The following is a 26,236-nucleotide window of genomic DNA, read 5'->3' on the forward strand; positions in this document are numbered from 1 at the left end:
CCCCCGCATACACACACTATGCTGGATCATGGATTCTCACAAGTGGACTGACACTTTGACCTTGAAGTCATGTAAGTCCTTGTGGCAGAGCTCGCCTTGAATAATAAGGATACTTTGGGGTTTTATCATTCCTCCCATAACTCTTTAGAACCTACCACTGTTTTCCTCTTGTCTATTGCATGGGTGACACAGGCTTTGTGGTCTTTGTTTTTTTCGGGCCCAGAATGAGCACAGGAAAGAGTTAAAACTGGATTAAAAATACAAAACTGAGTCTGACAGGGCTGCCAAGGTCATGGGCTCCTTGGAATCTGTGCAGGAAGCATCATTTGGACAAATTAGGATCACGTTTGTAGATCGGATTTAATTTGCTGGGATGGCAGAGAGGTTTCTGAGGCAGTGCCTTTCTCCATGAAATACCAGGTTTAGTTGTTGAGACTTGGCAATCTCCCTCTCTTGATTAACTTGAGACTACTTTCCTTGGCTCGAATCACTTAGAACATAAATCCTTTTCCAAAGTCCCTGCAATAGGCAGTATATCTCACAGTACGGGAGTTAACCGAAGTAAGGGTTTTCTTGAATGTCAGTTAAAAAAATTGCTCCTCACTTCTGTATTCATTCCATCATCCAATCATTCATTCGGCAGAGTAGGGACCAGTGCTAGACCGAGATAGCAAAATAAATGAGATGCATTCCCTCTAACCTCCAGGAGGTCGTACCCTGCGGGAAAGTGAGAGAGTGAACAAATACCACCACCGAGAGAGCGTCTGCACGCAGGCTTCAGGAGCATAGAAAAGGGAGCATCTATGGCTCAGGGAGGGGTGTCCCTCCATGGAGGGAGGTGCCTGGGGGATCCTACCACAGAGGAAGGTGACGGGGTCTGGGCTTTTCAGGGAAGGAAGGGGGTCTCACCATGGAGGAGGGAAAGGGGGGATTCCCACAATGCAGGGGAGTAGGAAGTGCTCATTTCAGAGAAGTGTTCGGGGATATTACCATAGAGGGGGAAAGAACTTCGGATGTGCACAAAGCCCGCAGCTGGCCTTGCTCTGAGGCACAAAAGAGCTATTCACATGTTCCTGATTTATAAGCACGTTCCAGAGCAGGTGAGAGGTGAGTACAGGGGGGTGTGTGGTAGTGTGTTTTGAGAATTATCCTTCTAGTTCTATAAAGGACAGCTGAAATGTCCTTACCAAAGCTTCCTTTCACATATGGCTGTGCATTGCATCCTATATTCTGTGTGTGGCACATCCGTCTCACTAAGTGCTCTGTCAGAAAAAGGGGCAGAGGAAGATTTTTGAGAAACACCAAGTTTGGGATACACTGTGTATATATCATCTTGTTGATTCACAATATATGGTGGTATCTCAAAGGCACTGAGAAGTCCTGCAGTAAAGAAACTTGTTTAACCATGTTTCATCTAGTGCTTCCTGTATCATCTAAAGACCAGAGAAAGCTTTCTTGCACATCTAACAATTGTATTATGAGAAATACAGGATTTAGTATATAAAAGCTCCTGATAGAAATGTAAAAATGGAGGACATATCCTACACAACTCTTGTTAGTCATTAATAAGTGATCTAGAATGATCTACTATAGTTGGCCCAATCATATATCAAGTTGTCTTTTTTAAAAGACTTTATTTTTTTATTGACAGAGAGAGCACATGCATGAATGGGGGTGAGGGGCCAGAAGGAGAGGGAGAGAGAGAATCCCAAGCAGACTCTGCTGAGCACAGAATCCGATGTGGGGCTTGATCTCATGCCCCTGGGATCATGACCTGAGCAGAAATCAAGAATCAGATGCTTAATTCAGTGAGCCACCCAGGTGCCCCTCATATATCAAATTCTTGAGGAGACTATCTTCTTAGGCAGTCTTCCTTGTTTGGGATGGAAAAGAGAAAGAAAGAAAAACTCGGAACTGGGCATTTCATAGTGAGGAGACTAACTCTAGGAATCGTAGTTATTGATAACCCTAGAGCACTTGGTTACCAGACTTATGATTCACAGAAAGAAAAATACAAAGCAAAGGGCAAGAATAAAGGACACTGAATTGATTAGGTGACTAGCAGTTTAACTGTGTCATTGTGAAGATCAATGTGGTACCCAAATTAACCAGGCTCATTCTGAGTCAACGTTGGGAAGACCCGAAAACATTTTGGAGTTTAGTTTTCTTTCTCTGGTTGGGGTCTCAGTCATCCTTCTACTGAAGAAAAGTCACATGACCAACATGGCCCCGGGGTTAATTCAGATTTTGGCAAGTCCTAGAAATGTATGGGAAAAAGAAAACACCACAGTCCTCCGAAATTGCTCTTGGGGTTTGGGTAGCTAATTCATCACATCCTTTCCCACCAGATTCTGAGTCAATCATGAACTTGGCACCAGAGTCTGCAAGGAGAAGAAAGCCAGCTTTATCACTGGCAAGTTTGGACTGGAAGACAAGTCAAAATGTGGGTTCCTGATACTGCCCCCTGAACTAAACTTCCCCACCCAGTGCGAGGCTGCAGACATGCGCAGGGTGCCTCGAAGGCTGGGGAGGGCCAGCCCCAGTGAGTTTATCACCTGGCAGGCAGCTGGGGGAGGAGATTGGCCTGCTCTCCTTATCTCAGTGACCTTGAGCACCTTAACCCCCACCTGTATGGAAGCTCTACCTATGGGGGTTGCTTGTAAGAAGTGAGAAGTCTCACTTCTTCCTGGGAGGTAATCCTAATGGAGAGTAAGGCCAAGTGTCATACGTCTGAGAGCTCAGCTGTGTCATTAAATACCCTGAATGTGTGGGCCAAGGCAGGATTCCATGCAGCTGAGCACCCCCCAGCCCAGAGCCTCCTCATCACTACCCCAGCTGCCACAGCTGGAAGCAGTGAATCAGGACTGGTGGTTTTCAGGGGCTGCAATGAAACTCACAGGATCTCTCTCTACCCCTTGCTTTCCTTTTCCAGAAAGAACCCTGGAATGCAATGAGTAGCAGTGATGTTATGTGGGGAAATCTTCTAATCTTTTCAATTATACTAATTTATGAAAATAACCGATCATTCACAGACTTCTGTACTTTATAATTAGTAACAAATTTCTTGCAGCACACCCCCCCAACTCATCAGACCCACCAGTGTGCACAGGGAATTGTGGTTGAAAAGTGCTGCCTTGACCTCATTTCTTTTGAAGTAACATTTAAACAAAAGTACTTTGCCTTTTCTGAGCCTCATTTTCCTGTATCTTCATCAGTAAAATGAAAGATTTGGACTAAATAGGTACGAGAATGCTGAGACTGTCTGGAAGAAAAGAACTTTCTTAACCATCATATCAAACAACCATGATTTGGAAACATTTCTGCATATTTGGCATCTTTGATTTGTGTTCACTTGTATATGCCCATCCACTCATTCAATCAAATATCCCATCACCCATCCACCAACCAGTCACCAACCCACCCAACCGTCCACCCACCCAACCGTCCATCCACCCACCATCCATCCATCCATCCATCCATCCATCCATTTTTCCAACCATCCATCCACCCAACCATCCCTCTAACCATCCATCCTTCCAGCAACCATTCTTCCATCTATGCAACCATTCAGCCATCCACCAATCACCCATCCACTTAGTCATCCATCCATCCATCCATCCATCCATCCATCTACGCATGCATTCACATATTCAATGTTTATTATATGCTAGACACTGGGAAAACAATATTGAAAAGAGACAAGACTCAGTCTTCATTTACTCCAGTGGAGGGAACGATCATCAACCCATGTTGATGGCAACTGTGACTACAGCCATCACTAAGTGGGCCTGTGAAGCAGAACTGGAAGACCAGGAAGGCTTTGTTGACAAGGATGAGTAGGGGAGACCTGCTGGGGAAGAGTAGGAGGGCTCTGGGCTGCAGGCAGATGCACGGATGGTGAGGTCCAAGTCGGATGAGACAGGAAAGGCCCCCCGGGGCTACCGGCTTTTATTTCTAAGCCATTTTGCTCTGGCTGCAGACTGGAAACCGGAATGAGGCAGCCAGAGTGAGTGGGAGGAGAGGCTGTAGCTCCCATGCAGAAGAGGTGAGGCCAGCAAGTCCAGGGAAGCGGGAGGCGCTGGGGCCCCAGAGCCTGGCAGCACAAGGCTTGTGCTTGCCTTGCCTTGCCTTGGGTGCTCTGAGACCCTGGGTCCAGGCTTATACATTTCTGGGGCTATTTCCACATGTACGCAAGAAGGGCCATCTACTCAGCAGAGCTACAAAGTGGATTAAGCCCAATCGTAACTGAAAAGCACTCAGCATGGACCTGGACTTAATAAATGCTCCATCTGTGGCAACTTTCCTTTGGATGATTCTGCTTTATGGTTTTGCTGGTTTCCTCGAAGCCTGGTAGTTCAGGGGCCATGCTTGTTTTTCCTCTCCCGGCCTCCTTCCCCAAACATTCTGGTTGGCTCGAGTGCATGTCTTCAGAACTTCACACTTAGGAGCCCATCTGGGGTGACTACCTCTCGCTAGGGTAGAGGGGAGGGCATCTCCATTGTCTGCTCAGAACTTTGCTGCAGCAAATCACCTCTCCTCCCAGGTTGCTTTACCCTGTGCTTCCCCCTTTCTCATGCTGGGGGTGTCTGGTGTGCGCCAAGGAGCCTTGGGTGGCTCAGTGGGTTAAAGCCTCTGCCTTCGGCTCGGGTCATGATTCCAGGGTTCTGGGATCGAGCATCGGGCTCTCTGCTCAGCAGGGAGCCGGCTCCCCCATCTCTCTACCTGCCTCCTCTGCCTCCTCGTGATCTCTGTCTGCGAATAAATAAATAAAATCTTAAAAAAAAAAAAAAAAAGGAGACCGCATCCGGCCTCATCCCACAACCTCAACTCAGAGGCAGCGCCCCCTACCAGCGGAAAACCTTCCATCTAGGGTTCTGCGCTGCTCCATCCCACGCATTTTGATAGAATCTTGAAGCACAAAGGGACATTATGCAAGCTTCAATTAATGCAGAGCCCTCACTGATCAGTTCTTGGGATTTTTCCTGCCCTTAGGCAAATTTGCTTCTGACAAGTGGCTTTAATCTGGTTTTAAAAACTGCTCCGGATGGGCAATCAAAGAAATTGCTGGTGCTCAGCTGATGCTGAGTAAAACAAGCAGGGTTTTTATGGGGGGGGGGGTGTGCGGGAAGTGAGTCGTACCCCTCACACGCGGTGGGAATTTGCTCCTGGTTCTTGTCTAAGACCCACAGGTTTTCAAGCTGCCCAAACTGAGTGAATCTGTCATCTTGTCCCCAGTAACAAAGACTTCATTCCACCTGAGGGGAAGCCACACGCTCCCTCTAAGCTAGCAGCTCCTGTCAGAGGCAGGGACAAGGAAGTGGTTTTATTTTTCTTACCCGTGTGGAAGGGGCTGTGTTCTGCATGTCTGCAGCAGGCAGACGTATGTGGGAGCACTTCATTTCTGAATTACACACCATTAATCTCATTAACTGCTAAGTGGTGTGACCCCACGTTAACGGGTGGGATGCAAAATGTGACGTGGCTGTGAAACCGGCCAGATGCCGAGTGCAGAGTGGTTGGTTCCAGAACAATCCAACAGCCCTGCAGCTTGGGAGCCTTCCCAAGCCTGGTGCTTCCGGGGGTGGTTCCGCACACGGCCATCAGCGCCGGCCCAGAGCTTTCTGGGTGCAGCTGTCCTTGTGGCCAGCTGAGGATTAAAGGGATTTGGATAACTTACCCTCCGAGTTCTCTCTCCTTTGCCCTTGTCAGCTCTGCTGTGGGTCTGAAAGCACGAATCTGCTTGAGACAATAGCCGACTCTTTCTTGGGTCCCTCCTAACTATCTCCAGGCACGTAGTTCCTGTGCCATATGGGTGGGAACAGGCATTCCGTGAGGATGTTTGGTCTCGTGGTGATGTGTACACACCCCCCTCAAAGAGGTCCGGTACATTTCATAGGTGAGGGGCTTGGGGAGAGGCTGAAATGGAGTCACGGAAAGCGCCTCGGGCATAAACCACAGGTACTGGTTTATCCCAGTTCTGGAGGCTGGGATCCAACCTCAAGGAGGCACCTGCAGATTCTGTCTGAAGAGAACCTGCTTCCTGGTCCGTAGATGGGTGATTTTTCACTGTTTCCTCGCAAGGCGGAAGGGACAAGGGAGCTCTCTGGGGACTCATTTGTAAGGCCACTAATCCCATGCATGTGGCCTCCATCTCCAGGACCAAGTCACCTCCCAAGGGCCCCACCTCCTAATACCACCCCTTGGGGATTGGGTTTCAACACGTGTTTATGAACTGGGGGGCCCCAAACGTTCAGTTTCCATCCTTGGAAGTTTGCATTCTTGGAGGCGGTACAGATTATTTTCCCAACCTTTCATTTTGGAAAATTTGAAACCTCAAAATGTTGCAAGAAAGTACAAAAAATACCCGTATACCTATACTGGGCCAGCACAGGTGGTTTCTGATGAGACGTTTCTTCTTGGCTTGCAGATGGTGGGTTCTCGCTGTGTCCCCTTATGGCTTGTTCCGTAAGGGAAGAGGAGTCTCTTTCTCTTCCTATTAGGACACTACTTAGATGGCATTAGGACTCAAGTCCTATGGCTTTATTTAACGCATTTACCTCCTGAAAGGCCCTGTCTCCAAATATAGTCACATGGTGGGTTAGGACGGCTGCATATGGATCTCAGGGGGACACAATTCAATTTCTAAATTTTAACAGGAATGTATTTCATCTTGCCACTGTGTGCATCCCTGATAAATGAAGGTATGGGCATTGCCTTGCATTGGAAAGCTGGAATTTTGGTAGTGAATGTGTAGAGTAGAATCTTTTCTTTGGTCATGTTCAAAACACTGTGGGTCTATGAATAGGTACATATGTAACAGTTGCAAGAACAGTCCATAGATTTTCCTCCCTATAATAACTTTATTTTTTTCCCTAAAATAATTTCAAAGAACATGGTAAAAAGCCCCAGGAAAACCATACTTCTATTAACTTTGTTTTGCATGATTTCTCTTGGTGCTAAAAGATACATGATCATCACAAGGACATAGAATCATAGCTATGCAAAAATAATAAACAATTATTTTTTATAATTTTAAATTTTATACACAATTTAACAATTGTGTATAAAAAAAAAAAAAAAAAAAAAAACAGGAAAATCACCAGAACCCTTCAAGTGGTAAGCATGTGGGAGATATTTTTCCCTACATTTTCAAAATGTTGTATTGGCCATATTATTTTAAAATTTTAAAAATGCACTTAATGAAAACCACGCAGAATTGAAAACCCCAATCCAAATAAGGCCCATAATGAACTATTCTACAGTACCTAGATAGCTGGTTATCTACAGCAAATCCATAATTCTGAGCCACGTTCCCCTAAATTCCCATAGTTTTGCTTTACATGCTGTCTAGCTGTATAAGTTCAAGTGAAGACATGTATGCATGTGAAGGTAATTCGGCTTCCAAGAATTTTATATACAGGTAAACAGAATTGATTTTTGGATGACACCTCTCAGAGTACCACATGTTGAATTAAAGAATCAAGTCAACTGCTCTCAACGATAGCTCTTTATTTCAAAGCATGGCTTTGTTCACTTGTGCCTTTTCCCCAGACATCTAAAGATCCCCATTAAGGATTTAGGACCTCCTTGTAAGTTACACAGAAAGGGTTCAAACCCTCTATTATCGCTTATACCTATTGGAAACGTTCTGAATTTCCTGCATTTTTGGAACACCGTGAATGTGTGTTCATATTTCCCTGTTCACACCTGACCAGCATGGAAAGCTCCAGGCTGAATGTTTGAGGTTCCCTGCACTGACTTTGGGAGAAAGTAAGGGCACATGGATGGTTATGCGAGGGGGCGGATGGGAGGCGTGGTCTCTTCACCAAGAGGAAAGGCTTCATGGGGATGCTGTGTTTTGGGGTCTTTCGTGGGGAAGAGGTGGGGGGGGGATTCTGCCTGCGATGTGGGTCTGGACGCACATCCACGAGAATAAATGAAAAAATCAAATGTTTTCATTGTTGGCAGCACCGGGCACCGAGGCTCCTGCTCCGCTTCTGAGGGTACTGCCAGCCTGGACCCATGCATCGTGTCCCGGGAGGTGACTGAGCCAAGCAAAAGCCCCCAGGAGGCCAGGGGCCTGGAAGGTTCTCCGCCGGCCTGCTCACGAGTGCCCTGGGAGCAGGAGTGCCCCTCTGCCTCCATGCCCTTTGCTGAGGGCTCTCCGGACTCTTGCTTGGCGAGCCCAGTAGCAGAACCTAAAGACTGGCCGCTCGTTCAACACCCCAGGCCGGAACTGTCCCCAGATGCCTGTGGGGAGGCCCCAACAGCATCTGTCCCTGAGGGGGGCAGTTCTACTCAGTGCAGCGTGGGTGCTGTTGTCCCCAGTGCTGGGCACACATTGTCTTCCTCTAGCTGCACTGACCGGTCCGTGGGGGTTTCACCAGCACCTCATCAAGAGCTGATGAAAGGACAACCTGGAGAAGATGGCCACCCTGGTGATTTCAAGTCCCAAGGGAATGAGGCTGCAGGTGGCCAGCCCCTAGCAGAGGCCAGGCAGGGGCCGGCCTCTGTGCCACAGGCCCTGGAAGCCCCTGCTGCCACTCAGCCAGGCAAGGCAGGCTCACCTGGTCCAGAGGAGTCTCCCACAAAGCCTGAGACCCTGACTCTACCAGAGCCAGCCCCCAGAGCCTTGGACAGGGACAAATGCCAAGGGGAGGTGCCACCTCGGGCTTCTGCTGATGGCTCAGGATTGCCCGGGGCCTGCCATCCCATGAGGAGCCCTGCAGGGGCTGCCCAGGAAGATGACACAAGTTCCCGGGAAAACTGCCAGCAGCAAATGGGAGCACTTCTGGCACACGTCGAGCCGCCCTGGGATTCACAGAGCTGCACTCCGGTGCCTGGAGCCAGGGGCTCTGGGAAGGAGACCGGGGAGGCCTGCGATGCTCGGGGTCACTTGCAGGCAGGGGGCCCAGGAAGTGAGCCCGGTGCAGCCAACCCTGCAGCAGCAGACAGCCAGCCCCGAGGGGCTTTGCTCACGAGCACAGAGCCTGCCCCACCTGCACCGACGGAGGACAAGCATCCAGCTTCGGGCTCCGCTGCATCACCAACTGCTCAGGCCTCTGCCGCTGCAGAAGAAGAATCCAGCTGGTTGACCGAGGAGATGGTTTCCGGGGCAGAGATGCCAGTTCTTACGAATCTGGCCAAAAAGTTAGCAGATGCAGGGTTGGCAGGACGGGAGAAGCTCAAATCTGATCTCAGAAGTGAGGGAGAGGGTCTAGGAGGGAACTGTGGAGAAGGCACTGCCCCTTTGCCCCAGGAGGACAGTGGAGAGGTCTCAGTGAGGGACCAGAAAGTCCAACAAGGAGTACTGCCCCCCGGCCCAACCAGTGTATCAGATGAAAAGGCGAGAAGCACACTAGGGCCAAAGGATGAAGCCATGGCCCCTGAAAGCCCAGCTGTGGCTGAGGAGGAGAGCAGACTACCCAGGGCCAACTCTAGGGGACAGGAAGAAGTCCCAGAGCCACTTGATGGTAGAGATCCTGAGAAGCCATGGGAGGAGCAACCCGGGGCCTTGGGCTGTAAGCCCAGCCCAGAGGTAGAAAAAGACGAGGTTTCGAAGCTCAGCCCTGATGGGGAGAGCAACGTGCATCCCAGCACCGATTCAGCACAGCCACCCAGGAGGGAGGGTCCCGGGCACACCAATAGGTCTGGCTCTCCACCCGCAGATGCAGTGAGGAGCTCGGTGACCTGTGGGATGATGGGGGAAGCGCATGTGGTCCAGGCCTCTGGCTCACTGCCCAAGCGACCAGAGAAGGAGCTCGCCCTGCCCCCCGGGCCGGATGGAACTGGTGAACACATTCTTCCCAAAGAAGCTGTCTGGGAGGTGCTGGGATTGCAGACCCCGTGTCCCGACCCCCTTCGGGATGTGGGGGGATTGGAAAGAATGGACGCTCTTCCTGCTTTAGAATCGGAGAAATCAGACTTCCTGTTAACTTCTGCGGCAGAGGTCATCCCCAAAGCCCAGGAGGCGGAGAGCCCATCTGACACAAAGATGAGGAGCTGCCCGTCGGCATGGAGGCCCAGCAGCTGTGCCGGGGAGGGCTTGCTGACACCCTCGGGCCAACCTTGTGGGCTGGGACGTGAGGCAGCTGGTCAGGAAGTCCATGCTGATGGGCCACATCCCCTCGAGGGGGAGAATCTGGCAGTGGATGGTGGGCTTTCAGTGCTCAGCCAGGAGCGAGATCAGCAGGGAAACCCATCCTGCGACAGCTGGCCACAAGTAGCTGCTTCTGAGGGGCCCCGAGTATCTTCTGAGAACCTTCTCCAGCCATTGCAATCAGAACCAGAAGCATCCGTGTCTGACATGCTCAGGGAGAAGCCCCAGCAGTGTGAAAATGAGCAAGAGACTTATGCAGGCAGTCGAGGCTTTAAGAACCTGGACACAGATGCTTCTCCAACCCTCCTCCCTGTGGGACCTCTGGAGGACGTGTGCTTGTCCATCCATGGCAGAGAGGAACAAGTTTCCGGACTGGACCTTCAAGGGGAGCTCCCCGAAGGCGGTCTGGCTGCTGCTCCAGGTTTGGCTCCCAGGGGTGTGGTTCCGGGGAGTGCAGCGACAGAAGCACCAGAGCTGTCAGCAACAGTAGGACCGGCGTCGTCAGAGCCAGGGCAGGATGAGCGGGAGGGAGCGTGCCGTGGCGGCCTGCCTTCCGGAGTCTCGCCACCTGCAGCAGATGCCTCCAAGGACTCTCCTCTCGAAGGTCACCTGAGCGGAGAGGAGAGTCGCTGTGCACAGCAGGGGCCCAACAAGCCCCAGCAGGAACGGGCAGGTGTGTCGCAAGCCGGCGGCAGGCATGAAGAAGCATGTCTCAGGGATGCAGAACTTTCTCAAGCCACTGACGCTCAGCCCCCGCTCCAGGGGTTGGGTAAGACAGAGAAGGCAAGTGGGAACACAGAGGTGACCCCACCTTGTGGGCCTGACTCAGTCGCCCTCCTGGATGCAGCTCAGGGCCCGCCAGCCCCGGCGCCCGCCAGCCTTAGAGTCACACCCAGCCAGGATGCCCCAGACACAGAGGCGTGTGGGGAAACGCAGGGAGGCGGGCAGCAACCTGTGCCGGCCCTGCAGAAGGAAATGGAGCTCCCCACCGCCTCGGATGCCGAGGCCCCGAAGCTCCTGGGAAGTTTCCCAGTGGCCAAGGATCAAGGTGCGGACTGTGGGGTTGCCGAGACTGGTGGGAATGCTGAGCGAGGGGAGCTGGGGGTGCAGCGGGCTCTGGAGGGGCCCACGGAAGTTGCTCTGAGTGGCGGCTCCCTCCACACTGAGCAGCGCGCCTCCCCTGGGAAGGAAGATTCTACTTTTGCCCCGAGTGAGCCAAGCCGAGCAGCACAGCTCTCAGCCAGCTGCCAGGATGCCTGGCTGCCAGCCGAAGAAGTGGGGGGGATGCCCGGGAGCAAGGTGGATATTTCTGCAGCCCAGGTTGTCCCCGACCCAAAGAGACCCTTGCCACCTGGGCCACCAGAAGAGGCTGCTCCAGACACTCCTTACCTGCACATCGATGGTGCTGCCGGGAAAGGCGCAGGCCCTCATCCCATTAAAGAGCCCCTTCTGGCCTCGGGACAAGCCACCTCCATGAAGCTTTCTGCCGGCTTGCTCACCCCTCCCTCACAACCAGGAGCAGCCAGTGTGGAGGTCTCTGTGGTGCAAGCGGGCAGTGGAAGCCCCAAAGCTGGAAACGTTGAGGGACCCGCGGGCTCCATCCCCTACCTGGACAGGGCGCCCCTTCTGATGGAGAGTAAGCAGATGACAGGGGAGGAGGAGGAGGCAAGAGCGCCGGGTGCAGACACCCGGCCTGGCGGGATGCCAGTGCACCCCATCAGCAAGGAGAGGTTGGCAGGTGGGGCAGCAAGGGAGCCGGAGGGCAGTGGAGAGGGGATGGTAGACCCTCCCGAAGATCCACGGAGAGGTGCGTCAGGCGGTGTGGACGCAAGCTCCAAGCAGATCGGCATGATCACGGGGTTCCCTGACTTCAGGGAGCACATCACCAAGATCTTTGAGAAGTCTGTGCTCAGAGTCCTGACCACCGATCGGCCCCAGAGCACAGCGGGAGAAAAGGCAGGAGCGGAGGGGAGCCTGAAGGGCGAGGACCTCACCGGGCCACGCCCAGAGAAGACTCCCGGTGGGGCTCAAGGAGCGGCCATCGCCCCTCTCCTTGCCGTTCCTTCTGGACTCGGGGTGGACACAAAGGAAAAGAAGCAAGAGTTGCCTACAGAGGCTCAGCTCCCCTCTCTGGTCCCCCAGGATCCTGCTCCGGAAAGGCTGCCGGGCTCGGCAGCGCCAGCCTCTGAGCCGAGCCTGCCAGGTGCCAGTGTGGGAAAGGAAATGACCATTGTCCCACCGATGGTGCAGGACGGTGAGAAGCCAGATGGGGCTGGGGAGGCCGGGCCGGGGCGTGCAGGCCAGGCCCCCTCCCAGCAGGCTGGGGGCCCGCGAGAACAAGCCTCAGGTGCTTCCCTGCCCACCGCCGTTCTGGAGACTCCCGGGGGAAAAGCTGCGGACTTCCAGGGGGAGCTCCAGAGCCACCAAGAAGGGGTCTCAGTTCCAGAAGGCAGAATTCCTCCTGGAATATACTCCCAGGACCGTCAACCCGGGGAGGATGGTGCCTGGGGCTGTGCTCACACAGGGGGTCCGAGTGACATGCCATTGTCCACCTCTGTCTTGGGAGCATCTTCTCCCCACAGTGGGGTTTCAACTGTGGCCGAGGCCGTCTGTGCATCCGGGACCCCTGCCGCCCCTGGGAGCGAGCAGAGGTGTGGAGGTGGTGCCCTGGGTGAGCCGGGTGCTCCTGAGCCAGAGGCTGTAGAAGTAACAGCCACGCCCCTGGAGCCTGGCTTGGGGGCAGGAGCTGCTGGGGAAGCAGACGGTGACGTCACTTCGAGCACAGCTGAGACCGCGGCACGTGTGGCTGGGGACCTGCCCGAGACAGGTACAACAAGGATGTTCTCTGGTGCTGCTCACGGGGACGCAGGCTGCTCTGTTGGGGCCCCAGGCTCGGAGGATGCCGCCACTCTGCCGGGGGCCAGCCCGGCCGGGCACCTGCCGGCTAAGGAGCAGCCTGGGCCCCAGCCCCCAACTCCTGTTGGGGGCGGGAAGGTGCACGTCTCTTCACCGCCGGAACCTGACAAGGATCGGGACCCGAGACCCCAAACCCTGGCTCCGGGAGTGCTCCAGGCCGAAAGGTACAGAAAATAACAAACTTCCAGGGGGATGTGGGGCCAGTGTCAAAAGTGAATCCCAGTTTTTAAGAGTCAATCAAATAGATGGGTGGTGCTTTAAAAAGATAGGTTTTCTATGCTTAACGGTTTAAATTTACCTGCTTGCAACTTCTGGATGTGCTTAGATTCTGAAAAAGGTGAGAGAATTGGGCGGAAGTGGGAAGCTGTGTGTTGGTCCCAAACAGAGCCCTGTTTGCTCTGCCTTCTTGAGTTCATCTCACTCAAACTGTCTGAAAAGAGTGAAGTGTGTACTAGCTGGCCACGCTCTAGGGGTGTAGGTCAGAGTCAATCACAGGTTTTTCTGGACCCCTTTGCTTTTGAATCTGGATTTATTTACACGGAGAGGCCCCGATGATCCAAGAGCATCCCAAAGCCATTGACTGCTGGAAGGTGATTTTTTTTTTTTTCTATGCATTTTGGGGTAGTGGCACCTTAAAGCTTGAATTGGGAGATGGACTGTTTTAGTCACATGTGGAGAGAAATCCCCTTCTTACCATCTATGTCTATGTATTATCCCAGAAGCAGCCCCAGGCCTGGCCTATCCACCTTAACTTCCATTCCCGAGAAGGAAGCTCCAGATGCCCCAGACGAGGTCATCCCGGACACGGCCAGAAGCGTGGGAGGAGCAGAAAGGTCAGTGAAAAGGGGTCAGCCTTTGCAGAACTATGAGGCCTTCTTTGGAAGACACGAGGAGAGGCAGAGGAGAGTTCTGTTCACACACGAGTCTTTACATAAGCAAGGAGCAAAGAGCCTTTCCCATTCTTTATACAGGGAAAGCAGTGCCCAAGGTGACGGAAAGCTCCACTGTTATCCTCGGGATGGAGTGAATTTCATGTCTGAGCTTATTACCTTAAAACAAAACCAAACAGCCTTATTGAGATGTAATTCACATACCATATAGTTCATTCATTTAAACTGTACAATTCCATGGCTTCTCAGAGTTGTGCAAACATCCCTACTATCAACTTTAGAACCTTGTCATCCCCCTCCCCCCAAAGAAACCCTGTACCCCTTGGACATCACATGCTAACCCCCAGCGCTAGGCAAGCACGAATTTGAGGCAAATGGGTTCAGCCCTGATTGAGTCTCTGGAGCAGGAATGTCGTCTCACCAACCCCAGCCACACTCCAGAGAGATCTCGAGAACAGGGGACAAACGACAGACGGAACCGTGAACGCCGGACCCTCACACGTGTGTGAAGTGTGCCTCCCACGTCTCTCCCAAGTGAAATGCCACCGAGGATTGTAGAAAAGCAGCTGCTGAGACGGGAAAGGGAGATATTGTGAACATCCTTAGTTAGACATCTGGCTGTTCTGGTGCTCTGTGCGTGTGTGTGTGTGAGTGAGTGTGTGTGCGTGCGTGTGTGTGTGTGTGTGTGTGTATGCGTGTGTGTGTGTGTGTATGTGAGTAGAGCAGGGCTGGACTTTAAATGAGTACCTGGGGCAGCCCAGTGTATCCTACTGAACAGCTGTAGGCACGTTAGAAACGATTTGATTCATAGTGTGTGCACGCGGAAAGAATGTGCGATCACCTGTTTTTCGAGTCTGAGCGCTTCCCCCCACCCCCGGCTGCCTCTCTGCCCTGACCAGGGCGCCTCCTGTAACTCTGGGCCAGCGAGATGCAGGCGCGTGCTGGCCAGGCAGGGGCAGGAGTAAGGGACAGGGACACTTGTCTCTGTTGCTGATGTAGCACCAGAGTCCTCCCACGGCCCTTGCTGGTCTGTCTCTGTGATGCTCCCAGTTCACCCAGGACAAATATCTCATAGGAAAATCCTCTCCCTCCCCCCGATAAGATATGAACCCCCTTCCCAACGTCCCTGGAGGTGTTACCCCTTCTTGGAGTACTTGGGGCCAGACGTATGTATAGTCGTTCAAGAAACGGTTCAGGGCAGACCGTTCTAATTGCTTGAACGTTTTATTTATTTATTTATTTGTTTGTTTGTTTTAGGAAATCTTTTTTTTTTTTTTTTAAAGATTTTATTTACTTATTTGACAGAGAGAGAGAGATCACAAGTAGGCTGAGAGGCAGTCAGAGAGAGAGAGAGGAAGGGAAGCAGGCTCCCTGCTGAGCAGAGAGCCGGATGCCAGGCTTAATCTTAGGACCCTGAGCCGAAGGCAAAGGCTTAACCCACTGAGCCACCCAGGCGCCCCTGCTTAAACATTTTAAATCATAATTTCTAAATTATTATTAGAACTCTGTAAGAAATAGAAAAGTATAAGGAACGAGAGAAAAGGCCACAACCTCACCACCTAATGATGACTGGTATTTATGATGTGTATTTTCAGCCACTGTTTTCTCTGTTTAAATATCTGCACAGTGCTCTTTCCCTTTGCCATCAGAACTCTGCAAGCCTGTCTTCGTGGCTGAAGGTGTCTGACTTAGCACTTCATTGAGCAGCGGACATTTTGGTGGGTTCCCTTCGCCCTGATGGAGGAGGGTCTGCTAAGGGGTAGACTCTCAGACTCTCTCAATTTGGCAGCCGCTCGTCCCCTGCGAGGGTGCTGTGAGTGCAAAATACATCCCGGGGGGTGAAGACTTCGTATGGAAAAAAAAAAAAAAAAGAACATAAAACACATCATTCATAGTTTTTATGCTGGTACATGTTAAAATAATATTTCAGGTATATTGGGTGAGAATATATTATTAAATTCTGATTCACATGTTTCTTTCCCCTATTTCTAATGTGGCTACCAAAACTTTTAAAATTACATATGTGACTTTGGCATTTGTGGTTTGCATGTGTGACTCACAGTCGACTTCTGGTTAGATCATTTGGCTCCAGAACATTCACTGCCCTGGTCCTTGACAGAGGAGGGCTGGCCTTTCCTGTCCTTTGGGCTCTTGGGAAAAATGCCTGCCCCCGTCGCACTGGCTGAGGATTTCCAGAAAGAATTCTGAATGGACCCTCTGCCCCAGCCTGCCAAGTGGGGTGACCTTCAACTCCCCTCCCTCTGGAGGAATTACGGGGGCAGCGACATCCGGGCAAATAAGTGGCCACAGATTCCAACTTAGGCTCGGTAGACCATCAGAGGTCTCCCCGAAGATAGAGACCAGCTCCGTCCAACAGAAATAGGACGCGAGCCGCGTATGTGAGCTGAAGTTTTCTACAAGCCACACTCAAAACTAAACAGGAGCAGGTAATATTAATTTCAATAACATATTCTATTCCACCCAGTATATCACAAATATTAAGATTTTAATGAGTAATTGATATAAAGATGATTAATTTGAAATTCTACCTTCTTGTTTTCATACGAAGTCTTTGAAAGCTGGTGTGTATTTTATAGCCGTGGTGCATGATTTGGATCAGTCACATTCCAAGTAGTCAACAGCCACAAGTGGTGAGGGGCTGCTCGACTGGACACCACCGCCCCTCCCAGAGCTCTGACACCTGTCAACAATGAGGTCCAAGCCTTCCCATGGGGGCCCCAAATGCCCACATCTCTCTGCCTAGCACCCTTATTCCTACAAGTTAAACATAAACGTTGGAAACACTTCTGGCCTTACAGGGAGGAGGCTTAGGACCTCTGGTGAATCCTTCGGCCACAAGGGAGCTGTGTAGTGGACCTGGGCGGGCCTCAGAGAGAGTTCAGCCCAGGCCAGGGGGCACACATCCTGGGGAAGAGCAGGTGTTGTCTGTGAAGGTGAAATTCAGCAGTGGCCTGGGGTCAGTTAAGAGGCCACACAACGGGTAGACGCTGCCAAGAGTTGGGTGGGGATAAATTTCAAAGCAGGGGCCCCAGATTCACACCACAGCTCTGCCCGTTAATTACATCTGTAACCTCAGTTTTCCCATCTGTAGAATGGGGAGGACAACTGTCCCTGCTTCATGGGATTGCTGCGAGGGCTGAGATCATCGGTTCCAGCACAATTCTGGCACATTCTAGAGCTGACTGGCTGTTCCCCGGTACCTTTCTGTGGTGTGGCCTGTTCTCGTGCTGTGACCTGAATGGCCGCTATGTCCCCTCCTGTGGAGACTGTTCTCCTCGAGGCAAGGTTCCAACCCGGCTGCTTCCTTTCCTCGTGCTGAATTCTTCGTCTGGGAAAATATCTTAATGACTGAGGGGAGTGAATTCTTTCTTACCCCTCCTGGGTAGCTCACAGTGATTTGCTTCAATTAGAAGTTTGTGAGATGGTGTTTTATTATAAAACCTTATGAATATCTTTCGTTGCGTACCATACTATATTGTATGGAGTTGCCCCAGGAAGAGCAAAACAAACCAAAACCAAAGTTTCTAGTCTCTTCTTGGTTATCAGGTGACGTGCATTTGTTGAATTTATTGAATTTTGAAGATTCTGTTGACCTGAATAGAGCTGATACCATGGATCAGGTTCAGTATCTTAGAAATGTCTCTTTTCTACCTCGGTGACAGGATAGTATGAGAACCCAATCTCATATACATGTAAGATGTTTAGGAGCACAAGTACGTTTACTGCTTTATTTCCCCAATTTTGAAGCCCACTTGGCACTTCTGGTGGATACGCTCTGGGTATCCTGTGGCTTTGTCGTCCCCCACACCTGACGGGTATATGCGCGCCCAGTTCTGGGAAGCAGGTGTTGATTTCTACCACTGTGTGGTCTCTGCCTCTGGAAGAGCCGGGGGCCTGCAGGCGGCCTCAATTTATTTTTAGATTGTTCTACAGAAAGTACTTGAGTAGATTTCAACTTTGTACATATATGACTCTCTTCCTTGTGAATGGAAAATCTAGACTTGAATATTCTGATGCCACACCATGGATGGTGAGGGCTGTAGTGCCGGACCTGTCTTGGATATCCGCAAGCTTGCTTTTGCTGAATATTTGTTTACAGTGGTCTTTTTCTTTTCCATTTGGGGAGATGGTTGGAAAGCTATCCTTTCCAATGCGTAGTGCATTTTGAGAGGACTAAATTATTTCCAGATACTTGGGGTCCTAGTGCAGACCTAAGCTAAACCATGAAGGACAGCTGGCTTGAAAAGTTGGAGGAGGTCAGGAGAGGGAGAGAACAGAGGGAGGTGCGGGGTGTTGTGCCGAGGAAGTCCCCGCCGGGCCTGAGAGCCGCGCTAGAGTCATCCTTAACCTTCCTCCCACGCTCGCTCTCCACTTCTTCCCTCTCTCCCCTCCTCCTTCTAAAATTACCAGCTGTGACACCGTGTTTTCGAGTTTAAGAATAAGGTTTCGAGGATGGCCACAGCTGAGTAAATTAAGGAAAGGGGTTGGGGGGAAGGATTCAAGCATAGGTCTCTTAGTAGATAAAACCAGGACAACAGATCCCCCTCTCCACCAAGATCCTTCTGGGTTTGCATTTGTATTACTTAGTTTAGATTATTTTAAACTTCTTTTTGAGAAGTGTTGGGCTGTGGCAGAGCCCAGCAGAGCTCAGGCACCCCCATGACTTGGAGCAAAATTCTCCCCAACCAGGAGACAGTAGAGTAAGACAGACCCGTTCATACCCCACCAGTATCTTACTGGCTCAGCAGCCTTGGATGAACGGCTTCATAACTGTAAAATGGGAAAACCCCCCAAAAAACCAAAAACACTCTGTATTAGGGTTGGAATTAGGGTACGCTTGGAATGTTTCCAAAGCATCCGCTATCGTGCCTGGCATATGGTCGGTGTATAATAAAAATGGTACCTTTCTAATTTCAAATGTATGTATTTATAAGCATCCTGGCAATTAAGCAAAGGGAAGACACAGCCATGGTCCCTAAATGAAATAGTGAGAGCCCCCGCAGAAAGAGGGGGGCTGCCACTGGGAAAGGGTCATTTCCGGCGGTTTGGCCTGTCTGCAGCTACACGTCCGTCTTGTATAACCTTGCTGGGCTCAAAAGGAGCTTGTTACAGGATTCAGAGGTCCATAGGAGCTAAAGCCTCTACCGATGACGTGGATTTATAGTGTTATGACAGCTCTAGTCATTGTGAGCCATCACATATAAAAGTCAAAGGGCCTTTTAAAACATAGCCTTGATGTTCGGAAGCTTTTGTGTTCAGTAATTGAAATGCATTTTCCTGGAGGTGAAGCTGTCCTTTGCAAGCTCACCAGGTCACTTTGGAAAGCCAGAAACCGTGCTTCCAGGGCACCACACAAAGGGTGGCGGGGGCTGGATTTCCTGCTGTGGCTTCTGGCTCTTCTGGGTTTCTGAGCTGCTCTGCCCTGTGGCACCTGGACCAAGGTGGGGAGGAGCCGCTCGCCGCCACTTGAGAAACTTGTTTCCGAGCTGGGTGGTGATTTTCCAAATGAATGTGTCCGCACTGAGCTGGCTGCTCTTCTGGAACCTCTCATTACGGCCACTGGCGGAAGCCCTAGGCGCGGCCCTGGGTGCAGCGGGGTTTGAGAAATGGGTATTTTGGACTCTGGCTGTTGATTGCAGGAAGGAAGCTTGGGGGCATTCTCCTTGAGGCTCAGAATAGGGAAGGGACAGGAAGCCAACTGGTAGGGAGCTAGGACCAGATTCTGGGCCCCAGTGGCCTCTGATGGCAGATTTCCCCCTTGATGCCTGAACTGAGCCAAGGGCCCTTCCACAGGGAGGGGCTGCTCTTTCTAGCCAGGCCAGCCGCCCCGCACCTGCTTCTAGGCTTTGAGAGAAGAATTCTTAGTTCTAGGGTAGAGTAAGCACGGTCCTAGAATTTGACAGACCGCAAGCTCCAGCTCCAGTTCCAGCTCTGTGACCGGGGGCGTCGCCCTCTGAACCTGTTTGCTCACCTGCAGAACAGGGGCTCGCCACTCTCCCAGCATCGTTAGGATCCCATGAGCCACTCTGTTCGGAATGCCTGACACAAAGCGAGGGCTCGATGTGAGTCTCCTTTCACTCAGGCCTCCTTCTGGCCCAAAGTACCTCCACACCCAGCACCTTCCTTCTCTGTCAGAGAAATCCAGCCCCTCAGTAGGGGCTGTTCGTGGGCCCCGTAGCAGAGGAGGAAGGGGAGGCTCGGGCATGCGGTATGGCTTCCTCAAGGGCAGAGAGCTCATAAGAGCTGGAGCTGGGGGGCTAGAACCTCTCTTCTGGAAGGTGTTTCAGAGCTCAGCTTAGACCCCTGATCATGAACTTATCAGCCAGGTGGAATCTTGGCGAGGTTACTCTCTGCGACAGCGCCGTCCACTAGAACTTTCTACGGTGATAGAAATGTTCTCTATCTCTTCTTCCAGTATGGCTGACCCTCGCTACATGGGGTTCCTGAGCCCCTGAAATGGGGACCCTTGAAAATCAAGCGTCAGTTTCAGGGCGAGGTGGATTCAGGGCCACGGAGGAAATGAACTATGAATTGCACTGAACTTTGATTATTTAAAATTGAAGTCGGACAAGCCACACAGGGCTAGTGGCTTCTGCAGGGGAGAGCCCAACTCAGAGACGTTGTTTCTTCACGTATCCAAGTGAGATGAATCATCACCATCAGAGCCGGTGTGGATTCCGGAAGGTTCTACACGTGCAGCCTAGCCGGGGCTAGGGCGCCCGTGGGTGGTGAGTGAGCGCTTGTTTCCCGCCGTGGCTCTGCAAGTGGCAAAGCCAGGGAGCTCTGTGTCCGGAGTAGAAACGCGTAGAGTCACAGCAGCACAGATCAGCAAGAGGCGTCTCGAGCCCCTGAGCCAAGCCGGTTAACCCCGGCCAGCCAGAGGTCCTTGCTTAGCCAGCATGACCTCATGCCCAGGCCTGGTGCGGAGGCCTCAGGGAATCCAGTCAACTAGCTCTAAACAGTGGTACTTAACCTTCCTGCCCACACCTCTCCGCTGGCCCCACCTGCGTGGAGCAGAAATGGGTTCAGGGCAGATACTGGCCTTCCACTTGCCCTGTCTGCACCATTCTTGTGCTGAGAAGCTGGCAGGGCCAGAGAGGCTGCCCAGAAGCATGGGGGGTCAGAAGGCCCCAGCTAACTGCCACACAACCTCCCTCCCCTTTCTTCTTAGGGCTTGTTAAATCGTTCAGCGTTAAATATTTTAGCAGCCTGATGATTCAGACCTTGACTGTGAAAGTGTTTCTGTTTCCAGGGAAGGCACTGGCACAGGTCTGAGTACTGATACTCCTAATGCCCTTTCCTTTTGCAAAATGGGCAGAGTGTGTTTGGAACAGAAACCTCAGGGGAGGGGTGCATCTATGCCCTGGGAGAGGGGAGGGTGAGCCACGAGAGGACCACAGTGCGTGGTGGACTTGTGTCTCAGCCCAGGAGCCCCCACCCGGGGGAAGCAGGGAGACTGGGTCCCCGATGCTGCCCCACGTCAGCCAGGAGGGCCAGATGGGGAGGGACCAGAGTGAGGCTGAGGAGGAAAGCAGACTGGAGGTATGGGGGCATGTTAGGCCAACTGAGTGCAAATACACATCTTCACTCTCAAGGCTCTGTTGGTTGGTCAAGTGACTACTCTAAGCCTCGGCTTCCTCATAGGTACATGGGGGGGGGGCCGCTGATGTCTCTGGGGAGTTAAAGAGGTGTTTGTTTTTTATTAGTTTTTAAAAATTTATTTATTTGAGAGAGAGAATGAGAGAGCACAAGCAGGGGAGGGGTAGAGGGAGAAGCAGACTCCACCCTGAGCAGGGAGCCCGATGCGGGAGTTGATCTCAGGACCCCAGGATCATGACCTGAGCCGGAAACAGACACCCAACCAACTGAGCCACCCAGCACCCTGAATGGAGGTTATAGGAGGCAGGACACAGAACACTCAGCACAGAGCCAGCTTTTTCCTTTCTTTCTTTTTTTTTTTTTTTTTTTAAGATTTAGTTGTTTATTTTGAGAGAGAGAGAGAGCAAGTGAGAACATGCAGAAGGGAGGGGCAGAGAGGGAGGGAGAGAGAGTCCCAAACAGACTCCACGCTGAGTGTGGAACCTGACGCAGGGCTCGATCTCCTGACGCCGAGATCATGACCTGAGCTGACACCAAGAGTCCATGGCTTAGCCCACTGAGCCCCCCAGGAACCCCGAGCCAGCTTTCAGTAGTCAGTAGCTGTGACTATGAGAGCTGGGGCCTGACAGCTCTCAGAGAGCCCAGGAACAAGGTCCCTGAGGGGCACAGAAGCCAGCAGGCAGCTCCATCCCCACCACTGGCTCAGCACTTACCCGGCAAATACACCCAGCCTGGGTGCTTAGAAGGGAAGTCAAGGTCTCTTTCCTGCACCTGCACGCAGGCTCCTCCGCTGGGAAGATGGTTGGGGTCAATGCATGGGTGGGTTGACCGGCTGCGGGTAATACCAGCATGCAAGTTGGTGACTCCTAGCTCAGTGCTCACATGCTCCGAAGGGATCAGGTTGTTCAGTAGGTCCTCTACTCCCTGTGCCTTCTCCAGGGGACTGTACTTCCTTCCACTCCCTGGGACTCTGTATTCTCCCACATGTGATGAGGAGTTAGGGTCACGATTCTGAATCCTCTGTTTAGGGGTGCTTCCTTGGATACAAGTTTGATCATCTCCAGAGGAGGGTGGGGTCCTGGCTGGTGGCCAAGAGAAAAAGCCACGATCTTGTTTCTTTGGGAATGTTAGACTTGCAGACAAGGCTTTTGGTTTCCCAGCATCTGATACTCTGTGTGGCAGGCAGTGGGCACTCCATAAGCACTTCTGAATAATTCAACCCGAGTGACTATCCGGTGAGTTGGTGGCTTCCTGTCCTGGAAAATTGGGTCAGGCAGGACTGAGAGGCGGGCGCTGGGTCTCACTTCCAGCTCTGCCATTAGCCTCTAAGCCAGTTCCTTAGCCACTCTGAGCCTCAGTGTCCTTGCCTGTAAAATGTGTATAACACAAGGGTCTAGTGCATGGACATATTATGAAGATTGCACAAAACTAATGTGTGTAAAGAGCTTAGCAGAGTGCCTGCCTGGCATGCAGTAAGTACTTAAAGATCAGGGATAATTGCTTCTATTGTTAGTATCATTGTTACCGTCATAATTTGAATGAAGCTAATACTATCATCAAGGCAGGTTACTGGTAAACTTGTGTTTTGACACATGGGCTAGCTGAAATTTGCTGAAGTTCATTTGCATCTGCTTTGGATTCTTGGGAACGGGTCACCACCATCTAAAGATACCTCCCATCCCAGAGCCACCAGCCTCCCTACCCGGGTGGCTTCTATGTTGCAACATTATATCTGATGCAAGGTCAAGCCATCTAGCATACATGGGGAATGCATTCTTTTCCTTGGGGAACTCAGGCTTTGGGGTTAACCTCTTGCCAAGTGTGGCTGCAAAGAAGCTGAAACCTAACATTTGTGGGAGGGAGGGAGCGTCTGTGTGGGTGAGCCCGGCTGGGGCTACACCACCGGGACGCAAGCCCCAAACGCATCTTATGGGACAGATTGCCCTCACTTTTGGCACAACGTTTTGAGCTGCTGGCCCATCCCAAACCTCCTAGAGGAAGGGGCAGGGCTGCAAGCTGTCTGTCCTTGCCTAACAGCCAGACAGCATAGCATAGCATGATGGCTACAGGAGGAGACCCTTCCTGGCAGGTGACCAAACCTCTGGAATTCAAACATGCATGGCCGGCGTTGGCAGAAAGTGAGAGTCTGGGGGAGCAGGGAGTATAGGCCACGGTGTGAGGTCTCAGCTCCAGGCCAGAATGCCTTTCCGGGCCACCTAGGAAGGATGTCTGCCTCTGTCTCCCGAGTCATGAGAGCAGGGGTGCTCACCCTTGGAGACAGGTATGACCTCATGCCTGGCTTCAGGGATTCGCAGTCATGAAACAGCACAACCAGAAGGACTTCGGGACCTTCAGCCTCCTCATGTTACAGATGAGAAACCTGATACCCAGAGCAGGTGTGTGACTTCCTTAAGGACACACAGCATATCCTCAGATCACTAGTCCAACTCCTCTTAAGTGCAATTCTTCTGGCCTCTTCTGGTTCTTTTCCACAAACCCACTGGACGGTGGTGAGTAAGCATCACCCTTGCCAAGCCCGGAAAGCTGCCCAGGTGAGCCAGGTTTGCACTGATGTCACAGACTGTTTCCTTCAGGGGCTGGTCACGGCTGAAAGGAATCCTGTGCTCGGGTGGGCTCGGAGAAAGCAACACAGGCAGGCTTGCTCCGGCTTTTTTGCAAAGTAAGCGGCCGCCTGGCGCTGGCTTTCCCTTCGCTTGTGGCTGGTGGCAGTTGCAGCAGAGTGCGGCCAACCCTCTGTGAAACGTGAGCTGGACGAGAGCTCACGGATTCTCTAATTTGCCACAATCCGGGGAGGGTGCAGATGTGGGTGGAGAGGACAGTCTCGGACGGACGAGAGTTCAAGAGAAAGTTCTGTGAAAACGTAAGCGTGGTCTCCTAGCTGAGTGTGTCTATGTGAGCGGTTTACTAGGAAGCGCTAAGGGTGGTTTCTCTCTAAATTTCTTTGCAAACAGTTGAGTCATGGGAGGTAAAATACTGTTTTTGTAAAGATTTCGGGGTTTTTTTTGAATTTTTAAAGATTTTATTTATTTATTTGTGAAAGAGTGAGAGACAGAGAGAGAGAGTGCGCACTCAAGTCGGTGGGGAGGGGCAGAGTTAGAGGGAGAAGCAGACTGCCTGCTGGGCAGGGAGCCCAATGTGGGGCTTGATCCCAAGACCTCAGGATCATGACCTGAGCCGAAGGCAGACGCTCAACCCACTGAGCCATCCAAGTGCCCCTTTAAAGATTTTATTTGTAAGTGATCACCTCACCCAACGTGGTGCCCGAACTCATAATCCAGAAATCAAGAGTCCCATGTTCCTCTGACTGAACCAGCCAGGCGCCTGGAGAGAAAACCCTCTTCCCCAACATGGCAGGGTTTAGCTTTGCTTTTGCACAAGGATAGGAAGTTTATCCACTAGAAACCACCAGGCTCTGTGTTGAATTGAGGTTTATTCCTCCTGTCTCGTTCCTGTTTTATCTTCAGTGGAGGGTGATTCTTCTGCAGAGATGTCCCCTGTGGGGGCCGTTTGGGTTCTTCAGGACCTTCCTTTGCATTCTGCTTTTGGGAACTCTGACCCGATGCGATGTGGGAGGTGGTCACATCTTCCTGATCCTTCCCCCTGTCCTGAAAAACCATCAGCTCTACAAATCCAAGTAAGGGCATTTGTGCCTTCTCTTCTCTTCCCTTTTCCTTTGACATAAAATGTGGAGAAACGTGTAAACACAGAGGCAGGCCCGGATTCCACAGGCGTTGCAGGTAAGAGCTGCAACATGGCTGGGAGGTGCCGAGCAGACACACCAGCTCAGGTTTTAGGGGGACCCTCCGCCTGCCCTGCACCTCCCACTCCGCGTCAGCCCTCTAGGGACCACCTTCTTGTTCAAGAGACCAGAGAGGCAAATGGAGTGTGAAACCCTCTTCCTGCTCCAGCTCCGCAGGACACCTCTCCCCTTCCCCTGCCTCAGTAGCAAGAGTCTTTTCTGTAACCTGACCTCGATTTGAGACCCAGACAAATGTGCTACAGTTTATCATCTAGGATTTCATCCCTTACAGTAGAGCTTTGGGCTCTTGAGCTGGACAGATCTGGGTTCAGATCTGTCACTTACTCATTCTAGGACCTCAGTCAGATTGCTTAGTCACTTCAGACCTTAGTTTCCTCATCTGTAAAATGGGCATAATATGAGTACCTACCTCTGGAGGATTCAGTGTGGTAGTGCAGTTCGGGGCTGGCACAGGCGGGTCCTCGGTGGATGTCCTTTGCCTTTGGAGAGTGAGGCCTCTGAGGACGGGATGTGGGCCTGGTCCTTAGCACAACGGGCTGTGCACAGTGAGGACTCCACTGCTGTTTGTAGAGTGACTGTATCATGTCTGACGGTTAGAGGGCACGTGTATTTGATACATCCCTTAAAAGCTCTCTGTGGGCCAGGTTAATTTGACAACACAACAGAATCACTGTGGTGATAAGTCAGTCACTCATCCATTTATTCATTTGTTCCAGCCGAATCTTCAGCTGGGTGCTTGAGGCAGGGTTTCTCAGGCTTAGCACCGTTGACACTGGGGCCTGGGTCATCACTGGGGTGGACTGTCCTGTATGTGGTAGGATGTTCAGTCGTCCTAAATGACTGTGGCATATTCCAAGTTGGGATGATCGAAAATGTCGCCCAACTCTGCCGAAGGTCCCTTAGAGGGCCGAGCTGTCCCTGGAGCACCAC

The 26,236-nt window shown here is 51.7% G+C and overlaps 1 protein-coding gene across 5 annotated transcripts in view; it reads left to right on the forward strand.

Annotated features, from left to right (window-relative positions):
* Positions 1 to 26,236, forward strand: part of TACC2 (transforming acidic coiled-coil containing protein 2) — a 188,412-nt gene that overhangs the window by 38,006 nt on the left and 124,170 nt on the right. For all 5 annotated transcript variants that reach the window (XM_059398732.1, XM_059398736.1, XM_059398734.1 and 2 more), the window contains exons 4-5: positions 7,969 to 13,179; positions 13,735 to 13,848. In XM_059398732.1, coding sequence (XP_059254715.1) covers positions 7,969 to 13,179; positions 13,735 to 13,848 — 5,325 coding nt within the window. The remainder of the gene's footprint in view (positions 1 to 7,968; positions 13,180 to 13,734; positions 13,849 to 26,236) is intronic.

Source organism: Mustela nigripes, chromosome 4 (genome assembly GCF_022355385.1).
Source record: "Mustela nigripes isolate SB6536 chromosome 4, MUSNIG.SB6536, whole genome shotgun sequence".
NCBI lineage: Eukaryota > Metazoa > Chordata > Mammalia > Carnivora > Mustelidae > Mustela > Mustela nigripes.